A 24,442-nucleotide genomic window follows, 5' to 3' on the forward strand; every position below is an offset into this window, starting at 1 on the left:
GGACGTTAATTTTTTTTAGAAGTATGTTGTAGTGGATATGAAGGTTTTTAAAGATTATTTTCTTTTTGCATAAAAACCTATGTCAGCAATTTCTTCTTTCAAACCTTTTTTCAAAAACCTTCATTTCGCGAAAGTTTGGTCATGAGACAAAAACATTTAACGAAGCTAAGGACAATAAAAGATATGTGGGAATGGCTTTGTTTTGATGCATTGCAGCAAATTTTAAACCTCCTAAATGTTCCATCAAATGGGCGCTGTTGTGTCCTCTAGGAGCACAGGTGTCGTCATAGAAATACGCAGTTTTACATGCGTACACTCTATAGACGAAATGTTGCTTCGGGAAGCTGTGAGTTTGCGTGATGCCTGAATCTAACAAGGTTCAGCACAAGGCACTAAGTTTTGCGTCAAATATCGTCAAAAGCTCTTTGAAGCTGCCGCAATTTTTTTTCAAACGTTGTCATTTCACCCGGCATGTATATCTATGAACTTCATAACTTGGTCAAAAGCACGAAGAATTTCTGCTTCCAAAAGAAAGATCACTGGTTTTTTTAGGAGCAGTTTTCTGCAGCTACTGCGGAACGGTTTTCTACCAGGAAAGAGTGTATATATCTCCTGATGCTCCTTTTTACACACATTTGACTTCGCCATAGCTTTAAATGAAGCAGAAAGCTGTACTTCTAGTTATAATGTTACGTGGCGGCCAGCCGAAGAATGAGGCGTGGTGAACCATGAACGAGAGATGATTTAATGGCCGTTGGCCTAGCGCGAGCGCTCCGTCCCGCGCCACTCCCAGCTTCGTCTTCGTCACAATATTATGGAATATACAGTTTAACTTCTATACATGATAGGTTCCTATTAGTGCATTATGAAGCCGCCAAGCACACGATGGAATAGACAGATTCTGTGTGAGCGTGCTAAAAAATTGTGTATCTTCCTCAGTTCTGCTGTCCATTGCATCTGCACCCGTTACGAGTATGCCGAAGCTTGCCTCCACTTCCACATCTACTCTTTCTCGCATCTACTGCAGAGACAGCTGATAATATTTTGATTCAGCATGTTTTTACAGTTTTTCTTGATACATTCTTAGGTTTCATCATCACGCGCCTTACGGTCTACGGCGCGTCAGGGCCGATCATGTGCAGTCTCGACATCAGAAACTACTTCTTCACCCACTTACCTCCACTAGCGAACGTCGCGTAACTCAGTTGGGATACTTTTAACATACGATTTGATAAACACTACATAATTCGATAACATTATGCGGGAACATAATGATTATCATGGCCGACGCTTTCTGATCGCTGCCGAATCTAACCCATAAAATTCTCCCTGCGCGCACACTGACCGGTTCCGACACCCTCACAAAATCAATGTTATGAACCAAACACTAGAAATTCCAGCCGTGATCTTTATTTTTCAGCGCCACGAGGCGCAGGTGGCCGCCGTGCAACTTAAAAAGGCTTTGTCGAGATTTCAAGAGCTTGAGATTGTGAGTGATGCGTGTATCTGCTTTTGCATCCAAGGCAATGATGAAGCGAGAGAAAATTTACTAAAGAATCAATGCGAAAGAGAATCTTCATAAACTGCGTCATATTGTTGGATCCCCTTTTTCGTTGCTCGCTACACCCAGAAATATTATCTTCAATACAAGCAGGACCAATCGAATGCAGGCTGATGGCGCCGTCCTGGTAACGCGCAGAGAGCTCCTCGTGCGCATGCGGCGCTACGCAGCGGGATTCCAGATGCACGGCCTCGGACCACGTCACAGAGTCTGCGTCCACTTAGAAAACGGTGTCGAGAACTTTGCTGCCATGTGGGGCTGCGTCTTCGCAGGGGCAAGCGTCGTCCTGGCGAGAGCATCGCTCACTGAACGTAAGTTGGGAGCGTGAACAATATTGCACTAGTAATCATGCTGTGAATGTTCTTCAATTGTTCAATTGTTCAGGGCAATTGTTCAATTGTTCAGGGCAATTGTTCTTCAAAAAAAAAAACTAGCCAAAATCGCTGCATTCTTTTCGCGATTTTTGTCGAAAAGTACTGTTCTCAGGCTTAAAAGCACGGTTAAAAGTGTAAACTATATTTCGTGAACAATTACCGCCCTCTAGGATTGACAACTGCAATCAACGTAATTGACGACGGTAGCTTGTCTATGCCACAGGGAGCAACGCAACATCGCGATAGACGAGTGTCACTCTTCATTAGCGGTATTGGTACAAGATTCCCATGACGAGGAATTCTCGGGGTTGGTGGTTGAGGAGTAAAGGACGAATCATTTCTAGGCTGCTTCCAGACTTAACCTTGCAACCTCGTGTAATGAGCTCGTTGTAAACACATGCCGACTTAGCCACATTGAGCGTAACAAGTCACTTTGGGACAACACTCTCAAGACTTTCAAGTGTAATACATTGCCAATAGAAATCGTATGGCCATTGTAGCCGACAACAGTCCGCGCCTCCCCGCCGACCGATTGGGGTTTCCCGATAAAAAGACTGAACGGTCGGGAGAATACCTCCAATGCAAACTGTAGTGAATATTTATAGCTTGCATTCGACTTAATTGCCATCCGTTGGCGCTAATCGTGCAGGGGCAACCTCCTGTTAACGTCAAGAGGCGGAGATGTGTATAATTGACAAAATTCCTCAAGTTTAAAACCTGGAAGAACTCCGCCAGGTAACTTGAAGGCCAGTTGTACTCTTAAGCTGGCGTCGTCGAAAGCGTTTTATGCAGTGCATGAATACGAGCAAAAATCTAGCGATTAATTCTCTGTCTTTTTTTGTCTATGCGTGTCAAGGCGAATTGTGCTACCAGCTACGCGACAGCGAGAGCACTCACATTCTGACAGAACCTGCTTTAGTAGAGAAGACTGCTCAGGCCGCGGCGTCCCTGAAAATTCAGGTGAGATACCGCTTTTACTTCACATTCGCATGTTCCATTGGATACTGTTTCTTTTTAATCAGTAAATATTCCGGCCTAAAATTAACTTGTGTATTATGCTAAAGAAGGTCTTTACAACAGTCGTGCAAAAACAGCACACGCGTCTGAGAATTTGAGCTTTTTTCTTACTAGTGGCGTGTACAGAAGTGCCGAGATTTCATCAAGGACGGTAATCCCATAATTACCCTGAGCGGTGAAAGGCTGTGCAACAACCATAAATTTTTGGCAATCATGTGCTTGAAGTCTGAGAGAACTATTCTTTCCCTCCTTCTTATGTACGTACCTAAAAGTTCCTCCCATATTTTTCCAACTCCGTCGCCAATGTTCTGTCGACAGCGAAGGGACCGACACAAGTTTATTTAGACACCATTGGCTGCTGCACGTATCTTAAATTGCCGTCTGAGTGCAGAGAACACCGGCGCATGAGCCCACACTTTTCTATCGTCGCCACGTGCCAAGGATGTGACCTGGCGAGATATGACAGGCTTTCCATTAATGCTTCAGTGTCACCCGTCCATCCAAGGCAGTGCTTCAACACAGACATCGTAGACGCGGCCAGCAATTACTCCAGCCTTGGCAAGTTTGACGTAGGGGACAGCACGTAGCAGATTTCTCCCTCTCTAACAGGGAACATCTTTAGAGCGGCATATTCAAGATATTCTGGGAACGACTATTAAAGGGTTTACTCATTGCTCATTCTAAAATTCAGGTTTATATGCCCTTCCTGCGCTAGAATATGACGCGCTACTTCATCGACAACAAGACAGTTATCTTTCTGTAAAGAACCACATGTTTGAAAGACGTTCCGTTGCTGCCGCGCTACGAATGTTCTCTTATTGATGCTGTAGAAAGCATGTGATCGTGCGGCACTGTAGAAACTTGAATCAGTGTGGTGTGCTGCCGGGCTGAGGGCAAACTTACAGGTTGCTTCAAATGGCTGTTACATTTCTCGTTTCTTGGGACACTGAATATCCTTTCAAACTCCTTTGAAAGCCAGTAAAATAAATTCATGAGACTAAAAAACTTGCGTTATTTTGCATATCAGTATTCAACCATAGCCCGCAATTCACAAGACCAAAACAAGGCCAAGTGTTCTAAACGAGTTATATCCTGTTTTTTTTTTCTGGTCGTAACTTTGAGGATATCAAAGGAGATCCACAGCTGCAGTGCGCATTGGAACGAAATAATTTTCGCTTTCTTAGAGCAGCCAAGTTAATTTGATTCCATGTGCAGAGGTTCTTCTCCATGGGTCCAGCGGAAGGCTTCGTCTCGACGGCTGAGTTCAGGGACCTGGACGAAGCTTCCTTCAGAGAGGTTCCCATCCAAAACCCCAGAGAGAGCGTGCTCGCTATATGCTACACATCGGGCACCACGGGCCTTCCCAAGGGTGCCGTCACTACACACTACGGCTTCTTGGCAAACATGGCCACTGCGGGGTGAGCGTATGAAACCTTTCAGTATTATGAGCTGAAGAATAATGCCTACCACAGCAAACTCCGTGGCTGTAGAAGCCACGAGAAAAAAAGTTACAGAATGAGAAAATTGGTTTACATGCAGATTGGTGTAATTCACTTTCCTACATTAAAACGTCTCGAGAAAGAAAACAAACTACTGAATAATTACATGGTACAAAAGGCAGCAGTTGCAAAGATCCAAATTTAAGGAATGCATTATTATATTTACGTGCATGTAATAGATAGCTGAGCACAAAGAAAGAAAGCACAGTGATTATTTTCACTCTTTCTCTTATCCACAGTTGCAAAATAAATATGGCGTCTTTCAGACTAACATGAGGAAGTAAGCTCCACTCGCCGGCAGAACGCTCACACACGCGTGAAGTTGCGGATAATCCGCCCAACTTCACTCGGGTCAGAGCACTGAGGATGACGAGGGCTTGGTCACCTTTAAAGTGGTATTGTTATTCACCAGTGTTCCACTGCCCCTGGCAGTGTTTATTGGTAGCAGTGCACAGGAGAACGATCCAGCCCTGAACGAGCGAACATCACTGAGCATCGGCGATATATGGCCATTCTGTGGCTTATGTGTCCGCAGTACCTCTTCCACTTTTCAATGAGGGTTCTTAAGTACACAGCATAAACTTGTATGGGAGAGTGGATGTCAGCCACAGTGGCTAACTTAACTATTCAGGACATCGAGAGACTGGCGCTTTAATCCTTCATTCTCTAAGAAGTGAATGAAGGTTACGGATGTTCCGGAGACGACTGCTTCGGCATGAAAAAAATTCCTCAGTTGGAAAACCTTCAGTTCGATCTATTTTTCACTGGCGCATACATACCGTGTACCGTTGAACATGAACAGCAGAGCAGCCTTCCTTTCCTATTGTGGTTCACAGTTTTCTCTTGCCACAAACAGAACAACTTCTACACAGCTTGGCCGGGTCACAGCGTTTTTCGAAGTTGGGTCTCGCCTAGGCTTACCATCAAGTACTGTCAGCCCTGAGGGTTGGGCATTGACAACACTCATTACCCATGATGGCCTCTTCCGCTTCAAGCGAGTTTGTTTCGGCCTTGCTTCGGCGCCGTCGGCTTTCCAGAAGATGATACACTTAATTCTAAAAGGGTGCAAGGGTGTCCTCTTCTACATCAACGACATCATAATCCATGGCACCACCCGACAGGAGCACCTGACCAATCTGCATGCTCTTCAGGAGCGCGTGTCCCAAGCCGGGCTCCAGCTCAACCACAAACGTATCTCCGATGTTCCGAAGCTCACTTTCTTGGGGCACGTTGTCAGCAGTGAAGGACAGTTTCCACTTTCTTCTTTCATCGAGGCGATTACGAAGGCTCCGGCTCCATCTAACGTCGGTGAGCTTCTCTCCCTCCTTGAACTTGCGGGTTTCTATTAGAAGTTTATACCGCATTACTCCGACGTTGTTGAGGCTATGCGCGCCCTACTTCGTGGAAGCGACTCAACCTTCGTTTGGTCCGCTACTGCGGATTAAAGCTTCAAACTACTGAAGTCCATGCTGACGTCATGCGATGTGTTGCACTTTTCTGACCCTGCCCTTCCCGTGGTCGTAACGACTGACGCTTCCGGATATGGCCTTGGGGCAGTGTTTCAGCAAGACAACGGCCATTCCCTGCAAACTGTTGCGTTTGCCTCCCGTACCTTGACACCCCAAGAAAGAAACTACTCTGTGGGCGAACGTGAGGTCCTAGCTTGCGTTTGGGTGTGCGAACGCTGGCACGTGTACCGTGGGCCGGCCTTTTGTTCTACGCGCCGACCACGTGCACTTGTCGCTTTGTTGTCGACGAAAGGAACGGGACATCGGCAATTGCGAATTTCGCGTTGGTCGACTCACCTGTTGTGCTACAACTATACTGGAGAGTATCGTAAAGACAATGACAGCTCTGTTGCGGATGCTCTGTCTCGCCTTCCCTTACCGACCACATCATGCAGTGAGCCAAGTGAGTTCGACGCAAGTGGCGACGATTTCGTCTGCCTGCTATCCCCAGCTGGGACTTTACAAGAGGCAACCATCAAGGACGCGGTAGTTTCTCAAGCACTTCACTTTACATTTGCGACATGGCCGGACAAGAAATCCCTCCCGGACAAACTCAGGCAATACTAACTCCTCCGCTTGTAGTTGTCCTTCGTGCAGGGCGTCTTCTACCGAGGTGACAGACTCGACGTTCCCGAAAGTTTGCGACGAAACCTCATAGACATCGCGCACGAGTCACACCCCGGAATCAGCCGCACGAATAGTCGGCTGCGAGAGCTCTACTGGTGGCCGCGAATGGATGAGGTCGTCGAAGAATTGGTACGGACATGCGTCGTGTGCCAGTCCTGTGACAAGTCGGCTCGTCCGGTAGCAGCAGCTCCTCTGCTACCTGTCGCCTTTCCAGAGAAACCTTGGGATAAGGTTGGCATTGATATCGTGGTGCCTTTCAACCAAGCTCCCCGCGGCTGCCGCTTCGCGATAACTTTCATAGATTATTATAGTAAGTGGCCAGAGCTTTTCTTCGCTGATACCATAACAACGGAAACAGCTCAACACTTTCTGCTAGGCCTTTTTGCTCGTGAAGGTTACCCTCACGATACTGTGTCCGATCGCGAACCACAGTTCTCATCGGTGGTCACGCAAATTTTCCTCCACGAACGGGGGATATGCCATTGCTACTCGTCGATGTATCACCCCCAAGCCAATGGACTTGTTCAATGATTCGATCAAGTGCTCAAGTCTTATATTCAGCTGGCTCTGTGACTTACGCGACCTATACGTACAGCTGTTGTGGACTACCTCGGTGTCTACCGCTGTACGCCGCATGCCACGGCAGGCATTTCACCACCCGTCCTGCTTCATGGCCGGTTGCCCAGCGCAAGACTCAGCGTCATAGGCCTGCCGGATCAGTGCTTCCCAGTGGATCCGACAAAAGCGCTTAAGCTTTTCCGGCAGAGGTATGAGGAGAAACAAGAGCAGTACAAGCTTTATGCGGACCAGCGGTGTAGCGCCAAGCGTCGTGACTTCCCGATCGACCAGTAGGAGCGTGTTCGCAAGCCCGCTGTACGAAGCAAACTGTCAGCTCGGTTTTCGGAGCCTCGAAAGGTTGTGGAGCAACGTGGACTTGCATCATATCTGCTGGATGATGGGCGAGTGTGGCACTTGTCCAAGTTTTCTGCGGTTCGTCAAGAAGTGGCTCAGAATCCACTGCCCTTCTCAGCACCAGCGTCCCTTTTCGATGACATTTGGCCGCTTATCGACTGCACCAGAGTGATTCCGACGAGTGTAAATTCCGGAACCGTGGTCCAGGGTTCATCTTGGGACGTGCCTTCAACCCAGCTGATGTCAGCCGCTGATGTTAGCCCGGACCCTTCCTCGCACCTGGCTTCGCCCGCTCCAGAACCGGCGGCCACTCCTCAACTCTAGTGTACATCAACAGTGGCAACTGCGGCTTCATTTCCTGCGCTGCCTCGCAGAAGTACACGCCAAAAGAAGCGGCCAAGGAGGTTTGAAGACTTTGTTCTATATTAGGCTACTGATTAGTACATGCACTAGTGCGACGGAAATGAGATGAAGACGAAATGTGGCATTTGCGCGGCCTGCTCTGGCGCTCACGACAGAAGAGGAAGAAGTAGAGAGAAAACGGATCGGTTCGACCGTATGCTGTGTGTACTGCTTCTTAATTTCTAATTAACCTTTCTTACGATACAACGCGATCCTTGTCCGCATGTTAATTTGCTGCGTTTGACCTGCCGAGCGCATTCATTGCTTTCGTGGTGTTGGTACGCCGTTTTGGCGTGACTGTGGCTCTACTGAAAGCTTGGAGCACCTTCTCTGCAGCTGCCGAGTATTGGATATTCAAGACGCACGATGCACGAGTGCTATACGAAACTTGACTTCTCTTCTGCTAGCAGCGATGACCTGCTCTTCCCCCGCGGCCCGAGCGGCAAACCACGCCGCGCCTTTCAACTTCATTTCATCGAGGAGGCACACCTTCGTGCGCGTCTATAGCTACTTCCCTAACGTTGTCTCTCCGCTTCACGGCCCTCCTCTCAACCTCCTCAACAACCCCCTCCCATCGCGGCGCAGCAACCTTATCCTCGCAGAGGGATAAATGCAAGCGCCGTTTCCCGTTTTCATCCTTACTTTCAAACAAGATCTCGTTTTCAGACGCCAGACTTCAATGCGGAACACATTTCTCGCTAGTAGGGATTCTAATTCTAAAGCATTAAAAATAAAATACTAACCATGCTTCATTTTCGGATTTACATCAACTACTTCTAAGGCAGGACACTCAAACTTCTGTGCTACGAAGCGTACATTTTGAAAAGTCCAATTGTTTCGACGCAAGGAACGCTCGAACCCGGCTTGATTGCATCGTTGGTATGGTGGTGTTATGCTTGGCTTATGTTAGTACACTGAGTACCGGTCATCCAAATCTGGCCCTCAAAGGCTTGTGGGCGTTGGCCCTATGCCCCCCACGGTTAGAGTGGAAGCTTGGCGTCGCATTTAATAAATTATTGATCATAGAAGCCCTAATTCAGTTACAAACATACAGAAAGAAAGCAAAATCGAACGCATTATTTTGCGCAGTAGGAATTAGCGCCGCAGACAGCAAGCAACCATATGATGATTGCCCTGATTTCTCAATACTTAGCGACCTTATTTCAAGACTTATTTCCTTACTTCCGCACATGTACTGTGCCGCAGTATGGTCAGCCAGCGCTCGCTTTTCGCACAGGTTCTACGTTTCTCCCGCACATCTGCACTCTTCGCTGACTCCTTCCTTTGTTTTCGCAGGCATTGCTTTACGTGGGACGAGAATGACGTCGTGCTGTTCGCGACTCCCGTCATGCACGGTTCGGGCTTCGTCTGCGTCACTATTAGCGTTCTTCTGGGGGCTACTGTTGTGATGGCGTCACTCGGCGCCAGGTTAGATCTAGTGAGCGACCTCATCACAAAGCACAAGGTACTGTGGTAATTTGAGGTATATTTGCACTATATTACAGTAATGAATTCTCCTTGTGCGCTGCATTATTATAGAGCAGTGACTTATTAGGGCTGATATCTTTGGCGTGTATTGAGTTTGCTTTAGTGTGTTATATTTTCACTTCAACTTTTCATGTCACGTTATACGTCGCTTGCATTTCGTAAAAAAAAAATCATAAGCAATGAATTTATCGGCCAGAATCCTCACATCGGCTATGAGGCAGGCCGCGGTCGTGTGTTCTGGATCAATTTATACACCTCTGGTTACTTAACATGCGCTCTCATCGCGCAGCAAATTAGCATATTTTGTACTTCGCCTCTATCGCAATACGCCTCCCGTGGGTTGGATCGAATCAGAGATATTATTATGAGTACCCCGACGCAGAACCCACTGAGCCACCACGGTGTGTCTCTTTCATGATTCATTTTCAGCAGTGATACTGCATCCTAACTTTGCGTGCTGCTGTGACAACTGAAACTTCCCAATACTAAGGACCTAATCGAATGCAAGGATTATCTCATCATCAAGGCCCCTTAGTCCTCTTATTTGAAAACGTAAAAATAAAGGACCTCCTTTACTACTGCTATAATGCACACATTACTTATCGGCATCATCAAAAGCCTCAATTACGGTGGTTACTTGATAATGAGGAAGAGTGTTAGCCAGAAGTAAATCGTCCGAGTGGCACATCTTTAATGAAGAGCGCTGGTGCGGCGGAGAGCTTCGGGCTCGAGGTTATTACATGAGAGCAAAAATACTTCGGACATGCGAAGTGTTTTGCTGCAAAAACACTGGACGCCTTCGTTAGGGGCAGGAAAGCAAAATAATTGGGCTATCCATCATTTTCTCAGCAGCTAATAGCAACACTTACGAAATAGACATAGTTAATAACTTCAACGTCACCCTGCTTACCCACGTCAATGTGTCATACATGCTCCTTTTTTTTACCCTCTAACGGAATCGGGCAAATCTTATGTGCACAGAAGATAATTGAATCCAGAAGCCAACCCAGCGCATTCCTTCGTGGCTGATTGTCAATAGCACGTTTTTTTTTCTTTGCCACTGTTAAATTCATCTTAGCAGTTGTTCTAGAACAATGTATCCACGCCTGCTTTGACTGCCAAGAGGCAGTTGGCAGTATTTTATAAATAAATAAATAATAAAACTTGAGGGGTCGCTTCAGTTGCGCCTTAAGGATGCAACGGGATAAAATTATTGGCTAACTTAAGCGGCATTTGATCCTCTTTACGCAGCACTTTTCCTTGATTCTGCCTACTACGGCTTTGTAAACCGCTGCCGCCATGAGAGTTCTATGAATGCCCCTGTTGAAATAACTATAATACCAACACTTTACGCCATCATTTTACACGCCTGCTCGCAGCGCTCCCTCGCCTTGATGGTGTCGCAGGTTTATCCGTTATACTTCTGAATTAAAAGTTATCTTTGCTAATAAAAATATGGACGATTACAACGAATTTCTGTAATAGTAATGTTAGAGCAAGATTCACTCAGATGATGCGCAATTAGAAAAGAAATACTAAAGTTATATGTTTAATTTTTCACACGCTTTAATGTTATGTTCATACGGCTACTTTTGGTAAAACAAAGGAAAGTACCAGATAAAATCACTGAGATACAAGAAAACCAGATAAGAAAATATTGTTGTAAATATTATGTGTCCAAATATAAAAAAAACAATTTTCCTGTAAAACGCTGCCATGAGCCAGTTAAACTGCATCGTATACCAGCTTTGAATGACCGTTAACATACTTCAGGAAGCGTTTCAAAAGAGATCACGTAATTCATATTTTATGATTTCAGACGTATAGCCACAGTTGAGCTCACCATATCTGTTTCATTATATGCACAAATTGAGGTGAACGGTTCCGTGCGCATCTATGTTTTATGAAATGCAGCAATAAGAACCTGCGAGGTGCCGAAAGGGCCATGCGCCATTGCCGTAAGGGTGCTGAGGATAATGTTGCACATGAGAATCCTTACTTCTGCACTACTATTTTGATAGAGCAGAAATGTATATAGGATCTCATTTTAAGTACGCGTGTTTAAGAGAAAATGAAAGCTTAAGCACAGATTTTTGACAAACGATTAATATATAAAGAGAGCAACTAACACTATAAAACAGATCCTTCAGGTAAGCTTTTGCCTGTGAAGAAATCAACACACATTTTCGCAGGTTTCTTAAAATTAGTTGCTGACAGGTAGTACTTGAAATCCACCTCTGTACATAATTTATGCAGCAGTGAGATGATCATTGTCACTGTCAAGCAGGTAAATGATGTAAATATAATAATAAACTTATTAGCCCCTGCGGCAAGTCTGAAAGGTAAGGATCGTTGTATTTCCAAACTACTCCAGTTGGTTGAATTCTTCTGGAGCACACGTTTTCCGAGATTTTTACCCGGAAAGTTTCCAACGGTATCGCGTAATTAAGAATGAAGGCGGCTGCACTCGGCCCGAAAATTCTCCTTAGTGTGACGCAGCTGTTGCGTCGGTCGTTTCTATCATTACGATAGCCGAAAGTGAAAAGGAAACAGCTTTGAGCTTTGCTACTCGTTCTACGCCGTTGGCAGACGAAGCACCGCGACACGCCGGGAGAGTCCTGCGTTGATCGTTACCGCCTGGCATGTGGAAATGCACTGATAGAGCTGAAAGTTCGCAAGGGATTATCTGGCATCACATGACTGCTAGGAGAATTTCTCGAAATTGAACTGTATATAATCTACCGCCTCGAATCTCCCAATATAAACATACCTGCCTACTGCAGTAAGTAAAACACTACCAATTGTTTTTTGTTCATTGGATGCCTGTCGGGGCAATTATTACTTCACATAATGTTCTCCTAGCCGCTAACATATATGCAGAGGTGAAATTCATTTACCTTTCAGCGCCTGATTCTTAGCAATCTGCGAAGCGTAATTCTGATGACCCTGTGATGATACTGGTAAACGTCAATGAACACTTTTAACGGTTGCTGGGAGAGGAATTCGCATCCGATTGTATTTAACGGGTTTAAGGTTTAGGGGTGAGAGCTTGTGTAAGAGCACCTTACGGGCAACTTTGTCGATACCTCTTCCATGTCCGTGAAGGGTGCTGCTTGAGGTACGTTATAATGAATCCATGAAATTATGTTGTTACTTATGAAAGCTAGCAACGCAGAAAATTACGGCTTTTGCGAATCTTAAAAAAGTGTAGGAAAAGTCTGGTGGCTGCAATACCTTCTTGCTGCTTGATTAAATATATGATCCACACATTTACAAATAACTCCTGCTCTAAAAATGCCAGCTCAATTGTTTCATGAATTTGAATGGACGTTTTTCTTCAACGAAATCATTATCCGTATTAAACTATGCCTTCCTCAAAAATTGATGTTGAAATTGGTCGCTACCCCGGAAGTAGCGTAGGCCATCGATAAAACAATTTTTATGTGTTGTTTCAGGGGCCTTTGGCTTTCATCGTTTTTGCTGCTGCAGCCTCGGTGTACTAGTTAGAGTTAAAATGGCAAATAAAGAAAACAAAATAAAGTGATCCATAAACAGGCTTGTTTATGTCAGTAAGTGGATTCCGTAACACCTATTTGAATACATTTCTAAAAAACCGCCGATTGGATAATCTGCAGTTTCGCTTTGAGAAGCTGGGCCTTTCTTCAGAAGCTGAGATAAGAAGCACACAGTTTTTTACACCCAGTTCAAATTGGCACAAAATATTCCCACTTCGCGGAGCTAGGCAAATATCCCTGTTATTACCAGAAAACTTCTTTTACCGTACATAATTTGGCAACACGAGAAGAGGCAACAAGTGTAGCCGCCGCGATGTCTCAGTGGACATGGTGCTTGGCTGCTCACACGGAAAACGATGTTTCGACCCCGACTGGGGTGATCGAATTTCGATGGAGGCGAAATGCCAGAGGCTCTTATACTGTGCACTGTCAGCGCACGTTTACGAACCTCAAATGTTCGAAATTATCTGGAGCCCACCACTACAGCGTGCCTCAAAGCCTGATTCGCTTGGAGAAGTCTATCGCCGTGAAACCAAAATCACGGAATAAGTGTGGCGCTCACAAAAGAAGTCTGTCCCGAGGGGCACCATAGCCTTCCTGTCCTTCATGGTATCAGCAGAGGCCTTCATGGTCTCTGTTGAAGGTTACAACACTCCTGTCACGTTTTAGCAATGATGCACACGGTCTATTCGTGAAATCTACACACGAAATCACTTCTTATCCGTCTGGCACAAAGCCTCTTCAGGCGAAATGAGACTATACTTCAAGTGCAGGTAGAGGAACGTTTCCAGCTTCAGCACTTTAAACTGTCGGAAAAAAGCTAATAAGCGGAAATGACTGTTGGTAGGAGTGCTGATGTTTCTTTGATGAGGCTTAGAAGTATTAAACCTTGTACACATTGCAAACATAGTTTAGTAACTATTTTAGCTGTTCTCGAAATACTATTTACTTTCGGTCTTATCTAACCCAAACGACAATGAAAACAGTTACGGCCAACCATTATGTTTTACTGAATCAGCAATCCGTGTACAAATTATCTTCCCGTTTCGAACACTGGATTTAACAATTTTCTTTTTTTCACGCAAGTGGCGCGCTTGGTATAATTCCAAGGAGACTTCGAAAATGTTAAAAAAAAGACAGCATTAAATAACTTTCCTCTGAAGATGTTCAGCTGCTATTGTTTAACATGCAATCAATGTACTTTTTTTCAGACCACGTTTGTTTTTAGCTCACACTGCTCTTTCAATTGCAGGTGACAGCTATGGCACTTCTACCCATTCACTTGCGATCGCTTGCGGCTGAAATGCAAAACACAGGCGACCATCTCCCAGGCATCCGTCGCATTTGTGTCGGAGGCGGAGAGTTCACGGAAACCAGCCGCAAGGTGGTGGAAGCCACATTTCACGATGTCGAGAGCGTAGCGAATCTGTACGCCATGACCGAGTCAATGGGTGTCCTATGCTCCCCCTCCAAATACGTGGCTTCAGGCAGCGACGTCGGCTTTCCAGCTCCGTGGTCCCAGATAAAGGTAGACGAACTAGACAAGCGCAAATTCTTCCAGTCTTCTGTATGAGTTTTTCGCTTCCCTCTCTTTGCTGAAGGCGACCGGAAGAAGCCATATTATTTTGATCGAAATAATTTCTTCCCAAATACGGATACTTGTGGCTGGAGGCTACAAGTATCCTCTAATACTGGTAATGTATAAAGCCACTCGGCGCAGCTGAGGAGATGGAGAAGGAGCCGGTCAGGCATTCACCGGCTCCTGTATCTTTGACTTTTCCTGTTTCCCTTGTGCAGTGCACCGAGCGTAAGATTATTTGCTCTAGTGTCGCAGCATATCCCGTATTCAGCGTCTTTGCTGCTATTTCCTTGATGCAATCGTTGTCAGGTATATGTCATAGGTAAGAAAGACCAGATCGATCTTTCAACGGTATATTCTGGCACTTAAGAAACCTATGAAGCTACCAACGTAATCAGAGGATAGAACAACGCTTCTCGTACATTCTTCGGAGATCTTCAGGTTGGGGGTGCCGCTAATTCCTACTACAGGGCTCAAAAATAGGTTATGGGGCCGTGGAATTTTTAGTGTACCAGGTACATTTGTGTGACAGCTCTCAACTAGCACCACATGATTCGTGTTAACTTTAACAAGTGTTCCTCCTGCTCGCAGAGAACTCAGAGCGAAGGTTTCATTCCATGTATGCTACATCTTATTAAAGCCTGTTGGGTGGCAAATAATTATTACGCATTTCGAAGTGAAGCATATGTTTTCGTGGTTTGCGACTTGCGGTGCAAAAAGGCACATTTTTTTGCAGATAAACCTGATTATGCACACTAATTTTTCAAGATGTTTCTAGACTGCGCTCGTAAAATTTTCAGACTCCTCCATTTGTATCATCTCAGGACAAACCCAATGTGCATTGAGGATTATTGCCACTTCTCATGACGCTAATTTTTATGCCGTCGCAAGTTTGCTGAAACAGTTTTTCAGTGCGTAGGGTATTATCAAAAAAGGGAGTGGGTTCCTTTTTTTCACTCCTTTTATTGTGGAATTCCACCAATCCGACCAACGAGTGCACATGCGTACACAGTGCTATGCGTTAAACGATAATTTCCCTTATGCAACATAGGTATTTAGTTCACGGCAAGTAAACCTTTATGCTTTAATTTGATATAATCCTTAAGCACCTCTGTATATTGTTATATAGGCAGCAATCATGATTTAAAGGTAAGCTTATTTCTAGAAAGTGCTAGGCATGAACTGTTGCTCATACGAAGGATTCACGCACCCGAGATAAATCCTCTTAAGAGTGAGGTTGGGCGGTGATCTATGGGTAAGTAGGTGGTGTGACACTTCTGGAGGGTGAAGCAGCGGTTTGAAGGTGGCTGTTGAGCTGATACTCTGGAGGGCAGCTAGCTTTCCCACTGTGTCTTTGAAATCGATTTTGCCACTCCTTTTTCGATTCGCTGCTGCGCGTGCTTCCAGCGGGGAAAGCCTTGTCGGAGGTGAAGGCGGTAGGTGAAGGGGGTAGGTGTTCGGTAGGTGCAGGTTCTGAAGGGTTGAGGCTCCACATGCAGAGGCTGCAACCACAGCACTCTCTTCACAAAGATAGGCGCAGCATCTTCGCCAAGTGCCCCTCTTCATTTTCTCCTATTAAAATTCCACAAGCGTATTTCTGAAGCATCTGTCGTACCACAATGTATGAGTGGCTGTATCAATAAGAAAAGTGCCTCGTTATCGGATTTACTGAAACGTGAAAGCCTTGGGCCTAATTTTTAAATGTTTAATGGCAACAGACGATACGAACAAGCTTGGCTAACCTACTTCGCACTGTCGGACAGTATCCTCGGCCGTGACATCTCCGGGCACAGGACGGACACTTCCGCAATGTAATATGAATCATGCGACCTTACTATGCAACCGTGACGACCGCGAGAGCAAGACGGGAGTAACAAAGACGCCAGGCAGGGCACACGGCCCGGGGCCGGAGAAAGAATCCCTGCGCTCCGCACCCTGCACGATCATACGGAAAAATGTCAAACATAGCAATAGTTGGCGATTAGCAGACCATGTCATTCACCGTCTTCTCAGCTACGCACTGCGTAGTGGAAGCAGATGGTCATCGCCTCGAACGGAAGGGGCCTGATGATGATGATTATGATAATGATGTCCTCAGGCAGAATTGCACATACGCCTCCGAGGAAAAAAGACTTTCTCTCCTTCTGTCCATGCCAATGAGGTCGCTTAGCCGTGTATGTGTTAATGTCAAAGAAGTGTTTAGCTTTTTCGGGGTACAGAGTTGCATAAGCGGTTTTCTGTATAGGATACACGGCAAGTATTTCTGAATTAACATATGAATCGCCCGTCCTCGAGCATTATAAGGTATAAACGGGCGAAAAGTAATAAAAAGATTATTTTATAAAGATTATGACAAGGAACGAATAAGCGTCAACGAAGACGAACTCAAGGAAGTGACGTGACACAAACAGGTGCTCCTGTACGTGTCACTTTATTGCGTTCGTCTCTGTCTCATATGTGACTTAGTTCAGCTGCTGCGAAATGTTGCTGAGTTAAGTGCCGCTGATTTATGCTTCCGTGTGTAACGTTGCTGTTTCACAGGCAGGGACAACGCAAGACGATAAACCGGCCGTATTACGACCCCTCACCTTGGTTTTACTGGCGGAGTTCTCGTCAAAGTAGTGTTTCACCTTCGATGCGTTGAGCGTTCTTCCTAGATGACACCGCTTTTCAGCACTATGACACCATTTAGCTGAATGGTTGCTACTTCTCTGAGCGGAACCATGATGTTGACACTACATCTCTTCAACTACATCTCTTGAGGGATGTCGTAGTCGTCGTCCTACCCGTACCTGAATTGCGTTGCGTCCTCTTCGTCATCCTCGTTCATGGGCTCTGACGACAGCGTCTGCGGGTCCAAGTTACTCGACAGTAGCATGGCCTTGCGATCTGTGTATTACGTCGATGCGGACCTTAGTGCACGTGCGTGGCATGTTCTCGAACGCCGACTCGATTCCTGTTCCTCGCGAAGTGGCGATTGCATCGGCTGGAGAGTCGAGTCAAGATGACATCGGCATGCATCGTGCAGATGGATGTTGGCATTGAACGTGCGTCGTGATTGAAATCCCCTATAATGAGTATGGGCGTGCCGCAGCTTACAGCGGAAGGCAGATTCCTGTACGCGAACGGTGCCGCGTCTGTTTGAGATAGATTTGGCGCCACGTATACGCACACAACCATTCCCGTTTGGACAAACACCCCAGCGCACATCTCTCTGTCTGCACCGAAGCAGTCTCGGAGCTCGACAGGTTGTGGCTGAAATCTTGATTTGGCTTATATGGCGACGCCGGCGGTCACGTTTTCAACGCCAACGTGAATGAACCTAACGAACGCCGGATCCCTATTGCTCCAGGAAGTGATAACGTCATTACCGTGCCGCATTTTTGCCTCGGGTTCCTATGCGGTCTTCAGATGACAATGAGGTTTTCACACAGTGGGCATAATAGTGTGAGAGATACTCTCGCCTTTAAAACGAGGGTAGCTAGAAATAGCAGGAAGGTTATATCACTAGATTGTATTTTTATTGAAAATGACGCAAACCAGGCCATTTAGAACTGTGGGTATCATGTCTTCGTTTTGTTTGCCGCATGGCTGTTACTTTGATGCTTGTTTCTTCACCAATTGGAGCAAATTGCTGTAGCGCTACCTTTAATGAAACTTCAAGGAACAGGACCACTTGAAGTTAGAGAACACGCTGCTTTGTAGATGTCAGAACTTTGTCGCTGCCTAATCTTGCATTTTTTGATAAATTTTTAATTCTTAACGGCCTTCCTTCTCAAGTCCTCATTATGAAATGTTTTTACTCAATGTTTTTCGTGGACAAGGCTACAGAGCGCAAGAAGAGCATCATATTTATTACGAAAAGGATGAGATCATTCACTAAAAAAATTTTACGCTGCGATGAGAAGGCAATATTACTGCTTGCTAACCAAAATGTTTCCGCTAGGTGTGCTAGACGGGTTACCTTGCGATGCTACTATGAACCGAGTTTTTCGCAGGTTGTTGACATGGTGACACGAGAAAAACTGGGCCCGTGCGAGACAGGCGAGATATGCTTTCGCACACCGACGGTGATCAAGGAATACTACAAGCGACCGAAGGAAACTGCCCAGCTTTTTGGCGAGGACGGCTGGTGCAAGTCAGGTGCGGTGCGCATCTTGGCGGGAAGCTGATTTTCATGTTTACGCCTTGGCGAATGGGTAGTGATCGCCATGAAGGGTTAAATTAGATGCTATCCCTGTAGAGATCCTGAAAGAGAAAGATGTAGGGGAGATCAGTTGTATTTATAAGGTGGGGGGGGGGGGGGAATGCCATAACATGTCTCCCTCACTCGCCGATCTTCTCCAGCTCTTCTTCTACTTCAGTTCTATTTCTATTCGAGCTAAGTATCTCATCCAATTCGGATTCTGTTTTTATTTTATTACTATTCCTTTTTATTCTTAATCGCTTCTTCTAGTTATTTGTTAAGTTATTCTTAGTCCGCCGTCTCCCTCGTCTACGTTACAAATTGATAGTGTAGGGAGAGGGGGACCACTGGCAAGAAAAGAGAGGGTAATCATCTTGATCAACATCTCCCACCTGCAACCGGTGGCAGGTGGAGATAGCACACGGACGCCAACGCCGCCGGCGTCCGTGTGCACTCTGGTCGGCGTAGCGAGGTATGTATTCCTGGCTCCAACAGAGTTCCAGCGCTTCGCTAAGAAGTCAGTTTCCGTTACAAAAGAAATCATAACGTCTCTAGCATATTCGAGGCCTCTTAGCAAATACCACAGGAATATGCAAGGTGCTTCATTTAATGCCTATAAAGTTCCACAAAAAGCGGGAGCCAAAAACAGAGTCAAGTTATTTAAGAGCATAGATTTATTTGCGGCAGACGTCAGTAATTATGAAAGCTCTGTTAATCAGTCTGCGCTACTCGGATAAAACTGAAGAACAAAGCGGAAAACAACCCTCAAATGAAGCCTTCTAACGAATGGCAGCGAACTGTTATCAACAGATAAGACCCTACCCCATTACACCGGCGACTAGCACTTTAACTAGCACTGGACGCTCCAAGTGCGCCCGCTCCAGCGAATAATTCCCAAAGCGGCTGTTATTTGCAGCCTGAAAAAAAAACGTCCTCTGTAAGGTTTTTTGGCAGTCAGAGCTAAAATGAAAAACGTCGTATTTTGCCGCAGGAATAGTGTGTTAACAAACAACTGATGAATATAGGATGATTGCAGGACGTTTGTGGCAGTTAAGTAAATAGCAGACAGCAGGAATTGTCTGAGTAAACAATGCTGGTATAGATATTAATTCCAATCTAACCAGCGGCGTGCCATAGTACCTGAGAGAGTGAAGAGGTTGCCAGAGGTTGTATATGGTAGTGATTACTCAGCACCCCAAATCTTGATTTAATGAGACTTATTTCCGCCTGCGGTATTTCGAAGTTACCGTACCAGGTACTAATTTTTACTCTATGCTTTGATTTGAAATTTATTTGATCATACCACAACTACTGTTAAAGCAGCAGTACTGCCTTCGCCATCAACTGCTCAGATGGTTTCGTTCTGATATGCCGAATTTATCACATATCAGATTTATCGCATATATTTATGTTTTTAAGCATTTCCAGAGCCTTCACAGTGCCTATAGCTCTGCCGACAAAAATGAAATGAAACGTGTATGATTTCGTAAATTTTTTGAGAGAATATAGAGGATTAGACTAGACAGCACTGAGTACCTCTATATTGGAAGCGAACCTGAAGCTTTGGCAAGGAAAACAACATTTTCAAGTAATAGGGAATGATAAATCTTATGTTAAATCCTCGAAAAACAACAACATACGACAAGGTGCGATGCGAAAAATGAGAATTAAATCCCACCGAAAAGACCACTGTTATTTTCAAGAGCTGAAAAAGGTTTTTCGAATCATTCTGAGCTGCTCGCTTGCTTCAAACCCGGTCATTATATTCGATCTTCATTTGAACAACGCTCGTTTCTCAGGTTTATAGAGTTATTCAACGCAGGAGACGCTGGATACTACGACAAAGATGGCCGCATTCACGTCGTCCAGCGCCTGAAGGAAATGATCAAGTGCATGGACAAAGTGGTTGTTCCCGCGGAGCTCGAAGAACTGATTGTCCAGGAACACTCGGAGCACATATCCGAAGTGGCCGTGGTGGGTCTGCCACACCCGGAGTACGGAGAGGCCCCAGCTGCTGCCGTCGTACTTATGGACCCCAGTGGCAGCGAATGTGACCCTGCACGTGTTGCCAACAAGATCAAGGCCACCATCAAAGGTGGGCAAGTAGCAGCGCGTTCATGGGGGCATACATTATGCAGCACAATCGTCTCAGCGAACAATCAGAAGAGCCGAAAGTTCAAACTTCGGGAAGAATGCTGCTGAGAAATGCTTTAAATCTCTATTTCTTAATGCGATACAATGCAATTCTCATTGAATTCTTTCAGTACTAGCACCGGTGGCGCTGACTTGACTGTCGCCTTTTTTGCTTAAACACTCTTTTCCACTCAATAAGAACGACGAGCACTAATATTTCACTAAGATTTTGCTAAGCTTGTTCGTGAAGTGTCATGATGCATCTGTGGTGCCTAAATACTGTTAGATGGTTATATACGGACGATATTCAATGCATTTCTGTTTCACGACTTACCGACTAGTTTCTCGCTCTTGAACATTCGACTAGCCGTGCTACGGACAGTCATGGTGCGATGTCACGTAAAAACAACTACACGTTTTCCCACTGAATTTAATCCTAGTGCCAGTGGAAATAATCTGAGCGCCGACAGATATAATCTGCATGCCATGTAATTTAATCTCAGTGTCATGCACTTAATCTAAGCGCCAGCGTATTTAATCCAAGCGCCAACTTGAAAAATGCCAGCGCCAACCAATTTAATCCCAGTGCCAACGCAAATAATACGAGCGCCAGCTGTTTTAATCCAGGTGCCAACCAAATTAATCCGCATGCGGAAAACGAATGCGGTAGAAGATTCCAGAGCACAGAGAACGAATGCCAGAAATAAAGCGAAGTTAAGATAATTTCTGAGATCATGCAAGCCTGTGAGTCACATTCTCATGCTCTATTTCGTTTTCTTCGCATACCTTGCAACATCAAAGAGCCACTAGCAGCAGTTAAATCTCAGTATTTGATGCAACTCTTGCGGCTTTTGACTGTAGTGTATTAATTAGTTGGGTAAGCGCTGTTGATTATGGGTTGTCTTATGCGCTGAATCTGCATGCTAGTTACAATTCCGGCCTTTATACTGTTTTCATACTGCCGTCTGTTTTCATGCAACCGGTGCAAAATGTTTTCGGCAGGCTCTGATAAAGATTCAACACCACTATAGGGTTAACTGCTTGATAGAATCGCAGCAGTGATAATTCACTGTAATCTTATGATGATGAATTTTAATGGCGCAACGGCAGCTTTGGCCAAAGAGCGCCATTTCACAAGGCAGTTTGCATTGCACAAGGTGGGGCCAAATACCCATTTCTCAAATATTTCACGCTAAAGAAGCAACACAAGGAAGGGGATCACCGATGGGTACCCGGCGGCACTGGGGATCGAACCCCGGCACTATAATCCAGCTTCCTTTGCTCATTTGAAAGAACCGGTTTCAAAAGTGTGGTGCAATTTGAAATGCCTGCGATCCTTCTCCATCTCAACTTTTGTATGGCGCAATTTCTACAATTCCCGCACCTTCTCTCTGACTAGATTTGGTGGGAGCGCATTTCTTCTGGCTAGAATGGTCCCTTTCTAATCGACTAATGACGCAATAGGGGTGAATGGGCATACTAGGTAGCTTTACTCTTTTATGCTATGGGACAAAAGTAAGAAATTTAAATAAAATTGTCTAAAAGGCTGACACAACTCCTAGAGTTCATGCTTGCAAAGCCTATTCACTGGCTTTGAACGATCCTGCTGGTTACAGAGGGTGCTATGGATGAGGTGCTTCAAATATCATCGAAGCGTGATAAACTATCCCTACGTTATATGAAGGAAGCCAAACAGTCACCGAAGCCAAGTAGCATAGAGCAGTGTTTTCTGCTATCTTGAAATTTGCTAGTGTAAGTCTAGGCAGAATAAAAATGTAATTATTTTATCGTTGAAATATAACCGAGTTTATTGTGAAACAAAAACGACTACTCGCTGCCAATGAAATCCGAACCCACGACCTGTGAATATCGCGTCCGGCGCTCTCGAACTGAGCTACGGCGGCACATGTCGAATATTATGCTTTGGCGTGGTTTGTAGACTATCACTGCGTGTTCACCACCACCACCCTAGCCCATTTCGGTGGGTGTAGTATGTCCTATATTAGCGGAGCGTCAGGAGTAACGTGATCGAGCGATTAGGTCGGAAGCTGTGCGAAACCCACTTGGGCTACCTATAGCATCAAGAGTGCCAAAACTGAAGATGATGAACGAAACACCGTTATCTTCATTTCATCTCGTGATAACGATTACGCATCAAATGTGGGCCTACAGCATAAATATGAACCATATTTCAGCAAAAGTTTCTCTGTGAGTCATACGAGAACGATGATCTCGCGGAAAGTGGCCATTTCTGAAAGCTGGTGATCACCGCACAATGAAGACTGCTTGTGAATGGTGACAGCATAGTTCCACATCTTGGATTCGACGCTTGTCTTCAGATGCTGTTCCACACTAAATTACAGGAGGAGAATATGACTAATGTGTGCATGAAAAATGTTTTAGAAATTGTCTGGTACGCTTGGTTGTCTTCATTCGTCATTTTATGTTTGTTTTTGAAACCAAATTCCTGAATAGAATTCTGCACAAAATAATGATACGAAAAATTGTCCCTTCACTTGTGGTTCTAGTTTAGAAACATCAACATGTAATATACGCCAAAGCTCGTTTTGCAGCGTATTATAAGCTACTAGCAGGACGTTCCAGCTTCTAAGTACTACTGTCCAACGCTCGCCGGCCCTCACGCGTTTCTGCAACCCGTCACTTAGAGGAGTTGCCTTCAACTTCACTGCAAAGAACAGCTGCAGTTGATCGTGTTTTTATTTTCACTGTTAGTATAGCTTGCCCGTACAAGAAAAATACTTAGCATGGTAAAAGAAGTAGCAGTATTTCAACTGAATTTGCTGTGGTTCTTTCGTTTTTTATTCAAGACATTCCGTTACAGAAATGCCTTGGGGGACGCGACAAAAGGCAATAGACATGCCTGACGGGGCCGCGACCCCCTTGGCTGCGGCGGAAACAACATAACATAAGCACAATAATTACAAAGCAAAAGTCTACAAAACTCCCGCCATTTCTTCAACAACCCGGAAATTTCAATTACACCTTAGGTTTCAGTGTCGCCATAACTGCCTTCGTATGATTCGTTTCCTCTTTCATCGCAGATAATCTGGCTGTGCATAAGAACCTCTACGGCGGTGTCTTCTTCTTCGATTCGCTGCCAAAGACACAGACTGGGAAGATCAGCCGAACCACACTTGCGCAAGCATGCGTGGATAGAAAGCCTTTGTAAAAAAAACACTAAGACCCTCTTCCCGGTAATAAAAAGTACGAGCATATTTTTCATTACTGCTGTACTATAACTTATCTCGATGCTGTCGATTGAAAGCCTCCACTGTGCAGGGGGGATATTTGAAAACGCCGCGTCTGACTTTTTTGTTGAGGACGTGCGCCACTAAATAAGGGGAAGAAAGATAATTATGGCTTTACTTGAACGCTTTATTGTGGCCTCAACGTGCCACCAAACTTTTGACACACTTTGGAGATGCAGTGCTTCAGCACAAGCAACAGACTTGAATGTATTCATTCCTTAATCATTTCAGGCTCCATGTCTACATGGGAAATAAATAAACTAAAACTGAAACTAAAACTACCATGAAAACTTGAAAATTATTGAGCGTATATTTAGAGCCACTTATTTCAAAGAAATAATATGCAAGGCTCAAAACTTTTGCGACTTCATT

General features: G+C 45.1%; 1 protein-coding gene across 6 annotated transcripts in view; it reads left to right on the forward strand.

The window, feature by feature from the left end:
* LOC149360298 (uncharacterized) overlaps positions 1-24,047 on the forward strand; it is a 39,793-nt gene extending 15,746 nt beyond the window's left edge. For 4 of the 6 annotated variants that reach the window (XM_089572265.1, XM_089572262.1, XM_089572264.1 and 1 more), the window contains 8 exons: positions 1,671-1,872; positions 2,792-2,895; positions 4,168-4,370; positions 9,197-9,365; positions 14,156-14,431; positions 18,481-18,625; positions 20,491-20,763; positions 23,864-24,047. In XM_089572265.1, coding sequence (XP_089428391.1) covers positions 1,671-1,872; positions 2,792-2,895; positions 4,168-4,370; positions 9,197-9,365; positions 14,156-14,431; positions 18,481-18,625; positions 20,491-20,763; positions 23,864-23,991 — 1,500 coding nt within the window. In that variant the 3' untranslated portion in view covers positions 23,992-24,047. Of the gene's footprint in view, positions 1-1,654; positions 1,873-2,791; positions 2,896-4,167; positions 4,371-9,196; positions 9,366-14,155; positions 14,432-18,480; positions 18,626-20,490; positions 20,764-23,863 lie in introns of all 6 variants that reach the window. The other 2 variants (XM_089572266.1, XM_089572267.1) reach the window with 2 other exon arrangements.
* Positions 24,048-24,442: the final 395 nt, after the last annotated feature.

The sequence above is a fragment of the Amblyomma mixtum genome, chromosome 2 (genome assembly GCF_055824585.1).
Source record: "Amblyomma mixtum isolate Tamu chromosome 2, ASM5582458v1, whole genome shotgun sequence".
NCBI classification, from domain to species: domain Eukaryota; kingdom Metazoa; phylum Arthropoda; class Arachnida; order Ixodida; family Ixodidae; genus Amblyomma; species Amblyomma mixtum.